This window comes from Pristiophorus japonicus, chromosome 4 (genome assembly GCF_044704955.1).
Source record: "Pristiophorus japonicus isolate sPriJap1 chromosome 4, sPriJap1.hap1, whole genome shotgun sequence".
Taxonomy (NCBI): Eukaryota; Metazoa; Chordata; class Chondrichthyes; family Pristiophoridae; genus Pristiophorus; species Pristiophorus japonicus.
Genome location: NC_091980.1, coordinates 196896069 through 196913524, shown reverse-complemented (window position 1 = coordinate 196913524; position 17456 = coordinate 196896069). Strand labels below are relative to the sequence as shown.

At 44.8% G+C, this 17456-nt stretch overlaps 1 protein-coding gene across 4 annotated transcripts in view; it reads left to right on the top strand.

The window, feature by feature from the left end:
- Nucleotides 1-17456, top strand: part of ryr3 (ryanodine receptor 3) — a 561329-nt gene that overhangs the window by 480974 nt on the left and 62899 nt on the right. For all 4 annotated transcript variants that reach the window (XM_070878983.1, XM_070878984.1, XM_070878982.1 and 1 more), the window contains exons 75-80: nt 3260-3366; nt 4777-4828; nt 8215-8265; nt 14603-14702; nt 14971-15050; nt 15405-15481. In XM_070878983.1, the coding sequence (XP_070735084.1) occupies nt 3260-3366; nt 4777-4828; nt 8215-8265; nt 14603-14702; nt 14971-15050; nt 15405-15481 (467 nt within the window). The remainder of the gene's footprint in view (nt 1-3259; nt 3367-4776; nt 4829-8214; nt 8266-14602; nt 14703-14970; nt 15051-15404; nt 15482-17456) is intronic.

Here is a 17456-nt window from a genome sequence, read left to right as displayed (position 1 = left end):
CGCTCAATCTGTACAAAATATTTGTTCAAAGTCTCTGCCATTTCCCTGCTTCCCATTATTAATTCTCCAGACTCATCCTCTCTGGACCAACGTTTACCTTAGCTACTCTCTTCCTTTTTAGATACCTATAGAAGCTCTTACTGTCTGTTTTTATATTTCTTGCTAGTTTACTCTCATAAACTATCTTCTCTCTCTTTATTATTTTTTAAATCGTCCTTTGCTGGTTTCTAAACATTTACCAATCCTCTGCCCTTCCACTGTTCGTCGCAACATTGTATGCCTTTGTTTTCAGTTTGATACCATCCTTTACTTCCTTAGTTCGCCATGGATGGTTCATCCTTCTCTTAGTCTTTCTCACTGGAATATATCTTTGCTGAGAGTTATGAAATATCTCATTAAATATTTGCCATTGCTTTTCTACAATCTTACCCTTTAATATATTTTCCCAATCCACTTTAACCAACTCTGCCTTCATACCTTTCTAATTACCTTTATTTAAGTCCAGGACACTAGTTTGAGATCCTCAAACTGAATTTGAAATTCTATCATGCTATGATCACTCTTCCCAAGATGATCCTTCATTACGAGATCATTAATTAATCCAGACTTGTTACCAGATCTCTGTTCTTTCATCATCGATGTGTCAAAATCCTGGAACTCCCTAATTAAAACCATTGTGCAAGCATCTTCATCTGCAGTGGTTCAAGAAGGCCACCATCACCTTTTTAGGGCATCTAGGGATGTGCAGTAAATGCCAGTCTTTCCAGTGACACCCACATCATGAAAATGAATCTTTAAAAATGCCTTGCAATGGATCAAACAAGGAACAGCATTAAAAACATCCAGGGGCTTGTCTTGCAAATTACAAGATAAAGTGAATGTGAATATTTTGTGTAAAAGTATATATATAGTTAAGGGAACCGATAGTTTAACTGGAAAGGTTAAAATAACCTACCTTGGTCAGGAAAGCCCAACCACACTTAGATAATCTCCCATCCATCATAATGTCAGGAGTGAGGCTGTTTGTTGTTGATTCTACAGTACTTATCGCTGTTCACAACTACTCCGATAATGAAACATATCCATGCCACGCAATAGTAGAACCTGGATAACATCCAAGTTTGGGCTGATGAGTGGCAGGTAACAATTGCACCATAGAAGTGCCAGGGAATGACCATCTTGAACAAAAGGCCCAACCATCCCAACCATCTTCTCCTGAACTCCAACAGCACCACCTGTGTCCCCTACCATTAGCATCTTGGGGATCACCATTGACTGAGATTAATTGGACCAACCATATCAGAACCATGGTTATAAGAGCAGGGCAGAAGCTGGGTACTTTGTGCTGAGTGGCTCACTTCTTGATCCCTCAAAACCTGTCCACAATCTACACAATCCATATCAGGAGTATGATAGAAAGTCACCATTTGTCTGGGTGGGTGCTGCCACAGAAAGCTGAACAGCACCCACGCTAGATGCCAATGGATTCAGTATCTAATCCTTCCCTCATGGGCACACTGCAGCTCTAGTATGTATGATCTACATGAACTCACTAAGTTAACTTACATTTGTTCCCTGCAACCTCTATCACCAAGAACGATGAGAGCAGCAATGTCATGGGAACACCATCACCTCCAAATTCCCCTCCCAAGTTACACACACCATTCTAACTGGGATATATGTCACTATTCCTTCATCGTCAGTAGTTATGTATCATACAATTCCCTACTTAATTCCATCATGGGAGCACCATCACCACTAGGTTTGCAGCAGTTCAAGGAGAAAACTCCCATCACCGTCTGGGGGCAGCTAGGGATAGACAATGAATGCAGGCTACATTACCCACATCGAGAACAAATAAGAAAAAATTGGCATAAAAACTGGGAAATTTCCTGTAGTTTAATGTAGTTTCCCTACAATTAACACAGATTTACTGAACGGTAACAAAGCCTTTCATTTACATAGCACTCCTCAAACTGAAGAACATTCAGAGTGCTTTAGAATATGGAGAGGAGAATGCCAAGCAGAAAGGTGGAAGATTGTATACTAGGCTTTCAAAGGAAAGGAAAAAGATAACAAGACAGAGAACAATTTATTGGTGCAATATCAATGATTTAATCGCTTTGCATTGACATGATTTAAGTATCGGATGGGACCGCGGCCTAGGAATGTTTGGCCTGTCCGGGAGCAGCAGCAGGAAGGCTCAGCCGATCTTAATGACCGTGTCTCATCAGCATGTCCTGACCAAAAGGGCTTGGGAGTCAGCGGCAAGTGGCTGCCTGGCCGTTAAAATCAGGTAGCAAGAGACCATCAGGAGTGGAGTGGGGTGGGTGGGAAATCTCTCCAGGATTGTGGTCAGGCAAGGGGGAGGGGAGGGATGCCTGGGGCGGGAAAGTCCCAACATTTCCTTGTGGGGTCCGGACTCCTGTCCCACAAGGAAACAAAATATAAATCCTTTTCCATACCTTTCTGGTCCTGAATCCATTTCCCAACAACTTTACGCGGAATCCACCACCGATTCCCCACTCAGGTCTCGGGTTTATACTGCAGTCGGGGCCCCAGTGATGTCATCGGAGCCTGATCTGCCTGGTTTTCACCCTCGCCCCGATGAATCATACAAGTACATTTCACTCCCATATCAGAGAGCTTGGCAACGACACATGCAAGGTTTAATTTCATATAGAAGCCTTTTTCTGACCTTTTGTCATGGGATTAACGTTGACTGGATTTTGAAGGTAAAAATTTACTAAGTTATTGTCTTCTTTCTTGACCTATCTGGAGTATTGTTCCTTACACAATACTGCTCTGTTTCATCAATGCTGTTTAAGTAATTTGTTGCATTTTTAATTAAACTACATTTGTGCCATCTAATATATGAGCATGCTTTATAGGGTAAGTTTTTCAAAATGCATTTCTTTATTCAAAGTACTATGGATTTTTTTAATCACTTTGGAACCCTGTGAGGATCATCTAATCTGCTTAATATGCAAAACTAATGAGTGGAGAGAAAGTTTGTGATTGAAGTGTTATCTCTAGTTTTAAAAAAAAAACTGATGCAGTGTCACATCCAGTATTGGCTGTTATCCATTACCTTAGATAAAGCTTCTAACTTGAAAAGTGGAATTAACGGTTTTAATGAGTCTAGCAGATACTAAATCTGATTGCTCTGGTAGCGACAGTCTATAAAATTGTACTACTTATTGTTTAAGCACTTGGTCTTACATCCGCTGGTCTAAAACAAAGCTTTAAATGTGCTTAGAAACCGGCTACCACCGCAGAAGAGGAGGAGAAAGTGTCTGATGACAAACCTGATCCACTTCATCAGCTTATATTGCACTTCAGTCGTAGTGCTCTCACTGAAAGAAGGTAACATTCTTGTGCTTTTGTATAAGTTGTTACTACAAAATAAACATTTACTGGGTGTAGTTGCTGGATAAAAAAAAAATCAAAGAAGAATACCAAAAAGGGAAGATAAAAGAGAGCACTTCCTATGTTTTGGGAATGTATTAAATATAGGTAATGTTGGACAAACCACTGTTGTTCCAGCTTGCAGTGGGATCAACACCTGCTGTTCTCTCAATTTTCTTGAGAGGTGCTCCATGACAGGTTGTCTTCTTAAGCAGTTCCCTGGAGTCAAGGATGACTTGCTTCCACACTAAAATGAATTCTTAGAAGACTGATGAGACCAATGCGGGATCTACAGTCTCTGTCACAGGTGGGGCAGATGGTGGGTGGAGGGACGGGTGGATGGGGGGCTTGATTTGTCGTATACCCCTTCCGCTGTTCATACTTGTCTTCCGCGTGCTCCCGACAAAGAGACCCGAAACATTCGCCGCCTTCTCAGACGCTTCTCCTCCACTTTGAGCGGTCTTGGGCCAGGGATTCCCAAGAGTCGGTGGAGATGTTCCCTTTTTTCAAGGAGGGTGCCCTTGAAGCATTTCCTCTACCCACCTGGGACTCACTTGCCATGTCGGGGCTCTGAGTAGAACGCTTGTTTCGGGAGTCTAGTATCGGGCATGTGAAGAATGTGGCCCGTCCATCGGAGCTGATCGAGCGTGGTCATTGCCTCGATGCTGGGGATGTTGGCCTGAGAGAGAACACTGACGTTGGTGCATCTATCCTGCCAATTACTTTGCAGGATTTTGCAGAGGTAGCATTGGTGGTACTTCTCCAGTGGTTTGAGGTGCCTACTGTACATAGTCCATGTCACTGAGGCATAGAGGAGGGCGGGTATCACTAGCATTTCGATTCCCTTGCCAGCATTTTATTCTAGCCTGAAGGCTTCTCTGGAGACATGTGGACCCAGAAATCCTTTTGAAAATGCAGCGATGCCCAGATAGTAGGGATTTCTTTTCAGGTGTTGGAGCTCCTTTAGGATGTACCCTGGCATCTCCAATAATCTGGGCTTCCGGAGCCGATCTTGAGGGAAGCAGAGATGCAAATATTGAGTCACCACAAGGGTAGAAGTAACCTGAGAAAGGAGAGCTATTTAGAATCTTGTACCAGCTATTCTTATTTCTGCTTATTTTATGATTGATATGAAGAGGGTGAGTACTTTTATTGAAATTGCTCCTTATCTTAAGCCTTCACCAAGAACTCATCCTGATCTAAAAGACTGAGAAAAGTTGATGATTGACCATTTAAAAAGGTCCCCCCAAATTTCAAATGTTGTCAACTTTAAAAAATAGGATTGTTTAAATCAGATATTTTATGTAAACAAAACTAAAAAAATGACAATTCTACAGAATTAAATGCTCTTTAAATCACCTTTTGCAGTGCAATCGAAGAGGACCCCTTATACCTTGCATATGCAGACATGATGGCAAAGGTAAGCTATATGGAGAATGGTGGAGAGGTAGAGCATAGTATCCTTAGCATGTGGAAGTTGTTCCCAGGTCTTTAGATGATGTCACCATGCAGATGATAAAGAAAAAGGTGCCATGGTTAGATCCTAGGGGAAACTCCAGAAGTAGTGGGAAGAGTGAGAAAGAAAGCCATTGCTGGTCATTCTCTGGCTATAATTGGATAAGTAAAAGTGGAACCAAGTGAGGGCAGTCAACAACAAGTTGCATTGGAGCAGGGGGGGAAACCAATATGCGATTTGGTGAAAAGACCCACACTGCTACCATGGTAGAAAGTATAACCAGGCATGGAGGTTTCAATAAAGAACAAAGAATCACCACCCATGAGCCAAGTGTTAGTCAATGATGTCAATGCAGTCATCCACAATAAGGTTGTGGATGGCAAAGGCCTTGAATACCAATTAATGGATATTCTGGAGGGAAATGCCGAGAGAAGTGATGGTTGTTGATTTGTTGGCAGAGTCCAAGGGACAGTGGTGTATGCAGTGAGCAGAACATCCAGGAGGTTGATGAGATTAGCCCCCAGCAGGTGCACTAGGTAGAGAGGTAATTGAAAGGGGAGGATGGGGCAGTTGGGGTTGTTATTTGTACGGCGGCAACAATTGGTGACTCGGTAGACCCTTCGAAGAATGCCTTGACAGGCAGAGGGTAGCTGTGGGCTTATCCAAGGGGGATTCAAGCCCAGAGCAGGAAAGCAGAGGAATAATGATGAATTGGAATTGGGATGTGGGGGACGAGATGGTGGTGGTGGATGCAGGTACCAGAGGTAACAAATGAAAGATGGTATGACTGGGTGACAGTATGGGAAGTAGATGGGAAAAGAGGGGCCAAGAATGAAAAAAGGGAGATAGATGTAATGGGCTCAGGTTTGGAGCAGCAGCCAAAATGTTCAAGCATTTCACACATATTCCATCAGTGATGAAAACATCTCACTGGCAACAAAGTTGATGATCTCCAGACTTTTAAGACTACTCTGCCTCCACTTGATGCCCGCTGTTATTTGCCCTTTCAATCTTAGCCTCCTACTTTTACAGTGGCAGGAGGTTCTGAGGCACATGACTGATGATTTGCAATAGGAGCCTTGTGGTACTTCCTTGCCTGTGGATCAGTTCCCCATTTAGAAAAAACTAGAAAGATTGAAGGCACTCTGCATGTGTTTGTATGAAATGCAATCTAGGTTACAGAAGGCATTCCTTAATGGAGGTAAGGTGTCACATATTGCCAAGACATTCTCCTTCCTCAAGCCTAAAAACTGTGCCCTCCTTTGCCAGATTACAGACATCTTAACAAGAGTTTATAAATTCATAGGCTCTGTGACCTGAAGAAGCACCAACCTCAGACACTGCAGTGAGCCACATTGTTGCAGACACAACGGTCCCAATATTTACCGTGCTGCACAGTCAGAACGGGTAGAAGGGGTTATGGACAGGAAACTTGAAAGGGTTTCCCGAATGACATCTTTTAATATTTTTTCTCCAGGTTTCCCACTCGACAGCCAGCCTGATTGACAGGATGGTTGCCTGTCAGGTGGGAAAGCCTGCAGCAGAAGGACACAATGGAGGAGCAGACAGGAAGTGATCGTTGTCAGGGGTTCCAGTGGAGGGATGGAGATCGCCATCAGGGAGAGGGGGTGGGTGGAAATGGTGGTTGGGGCGAGATCACGATGGGGTGTGGAGATGGTGGTCAGGGAGATATCGTTGGGGGGGGGGGGCTGGAGATGGTGGTCAAGAGAAGATTGTGGAGTGGGGGGCTGCCGATCGTGGTCGAGGGAAGATCGTGGGGTGGAGTGCAGATGGTGGTCGTGGGAGAGATCGCGGGGGGTAGGGAGAGCAGACAGATTGTGATGCGTTTAAAGATAAGCTTGTTGGGCCAGGAGGAAACACTCCTGCTCCTCCAGAATATTATTAGTGAGTGCCAAATGGTCCAGTGCAGTAGAAGTCTGTGGGAGTGGACTTTGAATTAAGATCAGCCTGCTAGTTGTTAAATAAAATGGGTTTAGGCAGTCTCAGACCAGTTCCCAGTCAACACGAGTCCATGACACAAAAAGAGGAACCATTGAAGTAAAAATGGCAGTCTTGTTTAGAGATCATAAGCGGGGCGGATTAACCATGGGGCGGATGGGGCTGCAGCCCCTGGCCCACCAAAGAACATAGGCTCACCAAATAATTGTAGGAAAAAAAATATAAGGCCTCCCAAATCGGCTGAATAGAAAATAAGATAGGAAAAACAAGACCATATTTATGTATAAGAATCTAGTATTGCAATGTTACCAGAACCAGTATACCTACTTGATACAGAATATATGCTTTCATTGTTGAATATACTGGCCTATGTTTTCATACTCAGAATCAGAACCATATACGTAATGTAATGAACATGAACAAACATAACTACAGGCCCATTTGGATCAGTTTGCCCCAGGCCCTTAATCCGGCCCTGATGACAAGGATGATTAATGCAAGACTTAGAAAATTTTCACGTTCAGTGTGGGTTGCTTTTACACCAAGGTTGGATAGTTGGGAGTATTTTGTGAGTCTTGTGCTCTTGAAGGTGAAAAATAGTGATGCTGGTGAAAGAAACACTTCTTATATTATATTCACTGCTCTCCTCTACATTGGGGAGACCAAATGTAGATTGGGTGACTGCTTTACTGAACACCTCCATTCAGTCCGTAAGTGTGACCCTGAGCTTCCGGTCGCCTGTCACTTTAATTCTCTACTCCACTCCCACTCTGATATCGCCGTCCTCGGACTCCTCCACTGCTCCAATGAAGCTCAACGCAAGCTCGAGGAACAGCTCTTCATCTTTCATTTAGACACTTTACAGCCTTCTGGACGCAATATCGAGTTCAACAATTTCTGCCCCCCCCCCCACAATCTTATGTTTTTTTCTTCTTACTTCTCTTTTTTTCTCTTTGTCTCTAATGGCAGCTGGTCATTATTCCGCCATTCACCATTCACACCCTCTCCACATGAACCTTTTTCTAACCTCCAGCATTACCATAATTTGGCCCATCATCCTTTTTGTCTCTCTAATCTCTCCTGCCTTCCACCTTATCACAGACCTTCCCTTTTGTTTTCTTCCCCTCCCCCTTTCAGTGCTTAAGTATGTGCTCTTTTCGAACATTTGCCAGTTCTGACGAAGAGTCATAGCGACCCGAAACGTTAACTTTGTATTTCTCGCCACAGATGCTGCCTGACCCGCTGAGATTTCCAGCATTCTCTGTTTTTACTTCTTATTCTTTGCAAAGCTTGTTTTATGAAGTCAGTGCAATACTTGACAGAATTGCTGGAGAAAATTAGATTTTAAAAGCATTTAATCCTAATGCTTTCATCTTTGACTCAATATTTAGAGCTGCCAAGTTGCTGACGAGGAAGATGAAGAGAAAGATAAAACCTTTGAAGTAAGTTAATAAAAGCAAGGTTTCAAAAATTAAGCCCAAGTGTAATGTTTGTGTAATAATTTGTAATAATTGTGTACTGAGTAAGCTAATTGATCAGCCAATGAAATAATGAGGGCTGGATTTTTGGTCTTTTACCGCCCCTATTAGCACCCCGGAGGGGCGGCAGTGGTAGTGGAAAGCACTTACACCCGTACGGCCAGCTTTCAGCGACCCGCCGGCTCATTTGGTGCAGGGTTTGCGGGGGCGCAGAGCAGTACCGCCCAGGAGAGGTGAGCCGGTGTGCAACGCCTCTGGTTACGACACCAGCTCGATATTTGGATCGTACCGGCTCCGTAGTGATCCCTTGCACCCCCTAGTAGGAACACCAGTGAAAGCTGGCATTCCAAACTGTACCGGCCGAAGTGATTAACCAAATGTCTACCTCAGGTAAGTGTGATTGTTTTTTTATCTTTTTGTGATTTATGTTGGGGTCACATCAGTAATGAATTGGGAATGTTTTTGGTGGGTTTTTGTCAGTTTTTTTTTTCTCCACGGAAGCCTCTGTTAGGGCGCTCCCGGGCCGGCTGTTTAGCTCAGATTTTTCAGTGACTCAGCCAGCCTAGTGCCCTAAAAGAGGTGTGCCCTCCCCTGGTTCTGTGCTCCATACTCCGGGCCCAGCTGATGAATTTTGTGGCGGCAGTCGCAAACCATTTGCCGGTGCAAAATGTACCACTCCACCCGGGACAATGTCGCAACAGAGGCGTGACCGAATTACTCTCCCTGAATCTTTAAGGTACCTCAGGCACCTATCTATGCTGTCACACCCTGCTATTTATACAAATATAGCAGAGTAAAGGGACCAAAACCAGCTCATCCCATAAATTAATACAAATGCCACTCCATGGGCCCAAGTTTCGGCCTCAGTTGCTCCTGATTTTTTGAAGCAACTGGTGTCAAACGGAGTATCTTAGAAATTCAAATTCTTGGCATTTAGTTTGCTCCAGTTCTAGTCAGTTAGAACAGTTTCACTTTGGAACAGAATTTTTTTTTCAAAAGGGTGTGTGTCCGGCCACTTACGCCTGTTTTCAAAGTTTCGGCAGTGAAAACTTACTCCAAACTAACTTAGAATGGAGTAAGTGAAGATTTTTGTATGCTCGAAAAAACCTTGTCTACACTTTAGAAAATCAGGCGTAGGTTACAAATCAGGCGTAGGGAATGGGGGGAGGGGGGTTTAAAGGGAAGTTTACAAACATTAAACACTTCAGTTTTACAAATAAAGAGCCATCATCAATAATAAATGATAAAACATCAATAAATCAACCAATAAATCAATCAAAAAAAATTAATAAGAAATTTTTTTTTTTAAATCAATAAATAAAACATTTTCTACTTACCGACTGCAGCACCGGGAGCCCTCCAACAGCGTGCTGGGATGCCCCCCCCAGTGTGTCTCTGTCAGTGTCTCTATCTCTCTGTCTGTCTGTCTGTCTGTGTCTCTCACTCTCTGTCTGTCAGTGTCTATGTTTCTGACAGTGAGGGGAGGGAGGTAGAGGGAGAGAGGGGCGGCAGGGGGAGGGAGGGAAACATAGAAACATAGAAAATAGGTGCAGGAGCAGGCCATTCAGCCCTTCTAGCCTGCACCGCCATTCAATGAGTTCATGGCTGAACATGAAACTTCAGTACCCCCTTCCTGCTTTCTTGCCATAACCCTTGATCCCCCGAGTAGTAAGGACTTCATCTAACTCCCTTTTGAATATATTTAGTGAATTGGCCTCAACTACTTTCTGTGGTAGAGAATTCCACAGGTTCACCACTCTCTGGGTGAAGAAGTTTCTCCTCATCTCGGTCCTAAATGGCTTACCCCTTATCCTCAGACTGTGACCCCTGGTTCTGGACTTCCCCAACATTGGGAACGTTCTTCCTGCATCTAACCTGTCTAAACCCGTCAGAATTTTAAACGTTTCTATGAGGTCCCCTCTCATTCTTCTGAACTCCAGTGAATACAAGCCCAGTTGATCCAGTCTTTCTTGATAGGTCAGTCCCGCCATCCCGGGAATCAGTCTGGTGAATCTTCGCTGCACTCCCTCAATAGCAAGAATGTCCTTCCTCAAGTTAGGAGACCAAAACTGTACACAATACTCCAGGTGTGGCCTCACCAAGGCCCTGTACAACTGTAGCAACACCTTCCTGCCCCTGTATTCAAATCCCCTCGCTATGAAGGCCAACATGCCATTTGCTTTCTTAACCGCCTGCTGTACCTGCATGCCAACCTTCAATGACTGATGTACCATGACACCCAGGTCTCATTGCACCTTCCCTTTTCCTAATCTGTCACCATTCAGATAATAGTCTGTCTCTCTGTTTTTACCACCAAAGTGGATAACCTCACATTTATCCACATTATACTTCATCTGCCATGCATTTGCCCACTCACCTAACCTATCCAAGTCACTCTGCAGCCTAATAGCATCCTCTTCGCAGCTCACACTGCCACCCAACTTAGTGTCATCCGCAAATTTGGAGATACTGCATTTAATCCCCTCGTCTAAATCATTAATGTACAATGTAAACAGCTGGGGCCCCAGCACAGAACCTTGCGGCACCCCACTAGTCACTGCCTGCCATTCTGAAAAGTACCCGTTTACTCCTACTCTTTGCTTCCTGTCTGACAACCAGTTCTCAATCCACGTCAGCACACTACCCCCAATCCCATGTGCTTTAACTTTGCACATTAATCTCTTGTGTGGGACCTTGTCGAAAGCCTTCTGAAAGTCCAAATATACCACATCAACTGGTTCTCCTTTGTCCACTTTACTGGAAACATCCTCAAAAAATTCCAGAAGATTTGTCAAGCATGATTTCCCTTTCACAAATCCATGCTGACTTGGACCTATCATGTCACCATTTTCCAGATGCACTGCTATGACATCCTTAATAATTGATTCCATCATTTTACCCACTACTGAGGTCAGGCTGACCGGTCTATAATTCCCTGTTTTCTCTCTCCCTCCTTTTTTAAAAAGTGGGGTTATATTGGCTACCCTCCACTCCATAGGAACTGATCCAGAGTCAATGGAATGTTGGAAAATGACTGTCAATGCATCCGCTATTTCCAAGGCCACCTCCTTAAGTACTCTGGGATGCAGTCCATCAGGCCCTGGGGATTTATCGGCCTTCAATCCCATCACTTTGCCCAACACAATTTCCCGACTAATAAAGATTTCCCTCAGTTCCCCCTCCTTACTAGACCCTCTGACCCCTTTTATATCCGGAAGGTTGTTTGTATCCTCCTTAGTGAATACCGAACCAAAGTACTTGTTCAATTGGTCTGCCATTTCTTTGTTCCCCGTTATGACTTCCCCTGATTCTGACTGCAGGGGACCTACGTTTGTCTTTACTAACCTTTTTCTCTTTACATACCTATAGAAACTTTTGCAATCCACCTTAATGTTCCCTGCAAGCTTCTTCTCGTACTCCATTTTCCCTGCCCTAATCAAACCCTTTGTCCTCCTCTGCTGAGTTCTAAATTTCTCCCAGTCCCCAGGTTCGCTGCTATTTCTGGCCAATTTGTATGCCACTTCCTTGGCTTTAATACTATCCCTGATTTCCCTTGATAGCCACGGTTGAGCCACCTTCCCTTTTTTATTTTTACGCCAGACAGGAATGTACAATTGTTGTAATTCATCCATGCGGTCTCTAAATGTCTGCCATTGCCCATCCACAGTCAACCCCCTAAGTATCATTCGCCAATCTATCCTAGCCAATTCACGCCTCATACCTTCAAAGTTACCCTTCTTTAAGTTCTGGACCATGGTCTCTGAATTTACTGTTTCATTCTCCATCCTAATGCAGAATTCCACCATATTATGGTCACTCTTCCCCAAGGGGCCTCGCACAATGAGATTGCTAATTAATCCTCTCTCATTACACAACACCCAGTCTAAGATGGTCTCCCCCCTAGTTGGTTCCTCAACATATTGGTCTAGAAAACCATCCCTTATGCACTCCAGGAAATCCTCCTCCACCGTATTGCTTCCAGTTTGGCTAGCCCAATCTATGTGCATATTAAAGTCACCCATTATAACTGCTGCACCTTTATTGCATGCACCCCTAATTTCCTGTTTGATGCCCTCCCCAACATCCCTATTACTGTTTGGAGGTTTGTACACAACTCCTACTAACGTTTTTTGCCCTTTGGTGTTCTGCAGCTCTACCCATATAGATTGCACATCATCCAAGCTAATGTCTTGAAGGGGGAGGGAAGGGGGAGAAGAGGGAGGGAAGGGGGAGAAGAGGGAGGGAAGGGGGAGAAGGGGGCGGGGAGGAGAAGGGGAAGGGGGGGAGAAAGGGAAAGGGGGGGAGGAGAAGGGGAAAGGGGGGGAGAAGAGGAAGGAGAAGGGGGGAAAGGAGAAGGAAAGGAGAAGGGGGGGAAAAGGAGAGGGGGGGGCAAAGGAGAAGGGAGGGGGGGGGGGGCGGGGGAGTCTGAACGGGCCCAAGACTTCAGGCAGGGCCCGTACCCAGCACCAGATTTACAGGTAGGTGGCATTGGGTCAGGTCGGGTCGGGAACGCGGGTCGGGTCGGGGGGGGCGGAGGGGTGGGGCGGGAGGGAGAGGGAGGTCAGGTCGGGTGTGGGGGTTGGGGGGGGGGAAGCGGGAGTCGGGTCGGTGTCGGGTCCGGTCCGGGGGCGGGGGGGAAGCGGGAGTCAAGTCGGGTCGGGAGGAAGCAGGAGCTGGGCGTGGGAGGCAGCCTTATGCACGCAGCCCCAGTGAGGCCATTCGGCCAGGGCTAGGGGCTGCGTGCTTTGGGCCCCTCCCACACAGTTTTGGGCGCCTGAAGCTACTGCACATGTGCGCCCACTGTAGCGCGCATGTGCAGAGGTCCCGGCACTGTTTTCGGCGCAGGGACCTAGCTCCGCCCCCCACAGCTCGTGCTGCGCCGCGCCCGACCCAAGAGGACCAGCAGGGAGCCGGAGAATCTGTAAGTTTTCTTTAGGCGCACTTTGTGGCGCGAAAAACGGGCATCCAGGTCACGGCGCGGCCCGAAACTTGGGCCCAATATTCCTCAGTTTTTGAGGTTAGAAAAGTAGTATAACACATCCATAGATGGAACTACACTCCCTGAACCTGTTGTTTTATTACTTTTTTTGCATCTATGAAGTGATTATGTTGGCAACAGTTTTCTACGCTAGCTCCAAGTAATTCAAGGAGCACAGCACTGTATTTTCCACATGTACCAAAGCAATAATCCTGATAGATTCCATCTCCAGTTCCCAATTGTTTCCAGAACCTCTATTTCAAGTGAAGTTGGGGTGCTCTGGATTTTACAGGTTCCAAATTAATTGCCACCTCTTGGGGTTAAATTTTTAACTTTTGGAGATAGTGGAAATGGGACGATATCAGATCAGCCCCCATTATACACTCTCCCGATTATTGGTTACAGTGAAGTTAATGGAAATGAAAATCGGGAAGGGTGGACAATCGGGAGGAGTGTATAATTGGGCAGCCAATCATTTACACTATTACCAAAAGTTAAAACTCCCCCCCTTCACTTGTGTAAAATTCAGGTCCGAAGACCATCACATGCATCGTTGCCCACATCGCAGTGGTCGGAACGGGATAGGGTTGTAATAGAAGACAGAGATTTGCTAATTCTGTTTTATTGGTCACAGTGAGAGTGATACTGCAAAATTGTTTCTGAAGGAATGAGTTTTTAAATAGCAGGAAGGGGAGCACATCCATTCTTTTAAGCTTTGAGGTTTTGTTAACGTTTGTATGTTTGATTACTTACAGGAAAGTGCACATTTTTTTTTAAAAAGACACATCGGGCTGATTATGTAATCCGACAGTGCAGTCCCACATCTGTCCCTTAATGTCAAATCAGCTCATTAGCACAATTTTAGTGTACTCCCAATGCATGTTGTTATGGGAGCATCGGGGAAATAGGGGCTAGAATCTCGGGTGCCAGCAGCCGGTCAAAAGACTACTAAATCCCCATGGAGCACCAGCAACCTTTTCTAGTTTGGGGCAAGTGGGGACATGGGTTGGTGGGGATTTATTTCCTTTATTCACTGCAGGCCTCCCTTCAGCATCTGTTCCAAGTAGTTGGAAGATTTAAAATAAATGGTAGTGTGGAATGATTGTTCTTTGTTAAATCATATATAATACTTGTATTTTACTTGGAGTGGTATAAATAAAATTATTCTAGTAATATTTCTCTTTTATTGTGCATTATTACAAATTGTACAATAAAATGTCATATATACACAATGTATTTCAGTTCTGCAAACTTGAAATGAAAGCTGCATAGCTCCTCCGAACACTGTATTAAAATTGTTCTGTGCATTTTGTGTTCCACAAGGAAAAGGAAATGGAGAAACAGATGACACTTTATCAACAAGCAAGGCTTCACCAGCGTGCGGCAGCTGAGATGGTTTTACAAATGATCAGTTCAAGCAAAGGTACTGCATTGACATTTTAAATTAAACTGGGCTGGATTATTTGCCCATTGGCTATGAACAGGCAGCAAATGAAGCCCAATTATGTCCAATATTGCTGAATTTGCTAAAGCAATTGTAGGCTTTAATTCTGTTCTGTAGTTGAAATGCGAGGAGTAGATGAGTACCATTTTAGACAACACTGTTCTGTTATAGGTGTGTTCATTTTGCTACTCGACTTTACTTTAGTCTTGGTTTTGACCTTCATAATAATATTTTAACTGTTTAACAGGTGTATTAGGCCACATGGTGATGACAACCTTGAAGCTTGGTATTGCCATTCTGAATGGTGGCAACCCTGATGTCCAGCGGGTAAAGTACACCTTGTGTGGATTTGCTATTAAAAGATCTGCATCACCCATTCTTCACTGACTAGTGCATTTAAAATACTGCTCTACTTTCAAATATACTGTTTACTTATATTTGTTAAGATCGTCTTGAACTGTAAGCCCCGTATTCTAACTTATAAAGAAAATTAAGTTGTGAAATTGGTTTGAAACAAATCATTGTAATGATAGGAATGATGAAAGATGGAAGGAAACTACTAATACCATTTGTTAAGCATATTCCATGGAGATTAACAAAACTTATTTGTTTAATTGCCAATATTTATTTAGAAATGTAAACACTTGCAAATGCAGAAATAACACAGCTTCTATTCTTTAGATAATGTTGGACTATTTGAAGGCGAAGAAAGAAAGTGGTTTTTTCAGAAGTCTGTCTGGACTAATGCGTTTCTGCAGGTAAAAGAACAAAATGAACAATAACCATATGTCATTGTGCCAAGTTTTTAAGCTCCTGCCTATTGGTATTTCAGTCATGTAAAGTCAAGCTTATTTATACATTTCCTGAGTCTTCGTCGCTTAAACTAAAGATAAGATGACACCTGGCTTGCATTAACGCTTCTTTTATTCATTCGCTGGTTGACGTAAAAAGATGGTAGTGGACCTTCTTGAACTGCTGCGTGGCAGTTTGATCCTCCTTCTTCTTAGGCAGTCCCTCAGAGTCGAGGATGACTTGCTTCCACACTGATATGAATTCTCAGGTGACTGGTGAGTCCAATGCAGGACCTACAGTCTCTGTCACAGGTGGGGCAGACGGTGGTTGAAGGGACGAGTGGGTGGGGTGCTTGGGTTGTCATGCGCTCCTTCTGCTGTTTGTGCTTGGTTTCCCGGTGAACAGACTCGAGGTGTTCGGCCCCTTCCTGGATGCTTCTCTTTAACTTTGAGTGGTCTTGGGCCAGGGATTCCTAGGTGTCGGTGAGGATGTTGCACTTTTTCAAGGAGGCTTTGAGGGTGTCCTAGAAGTGTTTCCTCTGCCCACCTGGGGCTCGCTTGTGGTGTCGTAGCTCTGAGTAGAGCGCTTGTTTTGGGAGTCTAGTATCAGGCTTGCGGACGATGTGGCTCGTCTATCGGAGCTGATCGAGCGTGGTCAATGCTTCGATGCTGGGGATGTTGGCCTGAGCAAGAACATTGACATTGGTGCGCCTATCCTGCTAATGAATTTGCAGAATCTTGTGGAGGCAGCATTGGTGCTTTGAGGTGCCTGCTGTACATAGTCCATGTCTCTGAGGCATATAGGAGGGCAGGTATCACTACTGCTCTGTAGACCATGAGCTTGGTACTGTGTTTGAGGTCCTGGTCTTCAAACACTCTCTTCCTCAGACGACCGAAGGCTGCACTGGCACACTGAGGTGGTGTTGGACTTCATCATCGACAGTAGGCTCCTGAGGTATAGAAAATATACCCAAGGCCTAGTCATGGATTTGATAATCAGGGGGCAGTACTGTGTGGCGGGGGCAGGTTGGTAGAGGACATTTGTCTTACGGATGTTTAATGTAAGGCCCATTCTCTCGTACATTTCGGTGAAGGTGTTGACGATGGTTTGGAGTTTGACCTCTGAGTGTGCGCAAATGCAAGCGTCGTAATTCAATGACAGAGGATGGGACAACCTTGGATCTGGACTGGAGGCGATAGAGGTTGAACAGTTTAACATTTGTTCTGTAGATTAGCTCCAGTCCAGCATGGATTATTGAGAGTGAGATGGAGCATTGCAGCAAGGAAGATCGAGAAGAGTGTTGGTGCGATGACATAGCCTTGGTTGACCCTGGTCCGTACGTGAATTGGGTCTGTGGTGGATCCGTTGGTCACGATCACGGCTTGCATGTCGTCGTGGAGCAGGCGGAGGATGACAAACTTTTGAGGGCAGCCGAATTTGAGGAGTATACTCCATAATCCCTCACAGTTGATAGTGTCGAAGGCCTTTGTGAGGTCAAAGAAGGCCATGTACAGAGGTTGGTGCTGCTCCCTGCATTTCTCTTGGATTTGTCGCACGGTGAAGATCATGTCCATTGTGCCCCTTAGTGGGCGAAATCTGCATTGCAACTCTGGGAGGAACACTTCAGCCACAGAAGGCAATTGAGGAGCATTTTTGCAATGAGTTTCCCTGTGGCAGACAGCAGGGAAACTCCTCAGTAGTTACCGCAATCGGACTTGTCACCTTTCTCGAAGATGGTTACAATTACAGCATCTCTGAGATGCCCTGGCATGCTTTCCTCCTTCCAGATAAGAGAAATGAGTTCATGGATTCGTGCCAATAGTGCTTGTCCGCTATGCTTTAATGCTTCGGCGGTGATTCCATCTGCTCCTGAGGCCTTGTTGTTGTCAGATGGCCTTTTCAACCTCATGCCGGGCTGGGGTTGTCTGAGATGGTGGTGGC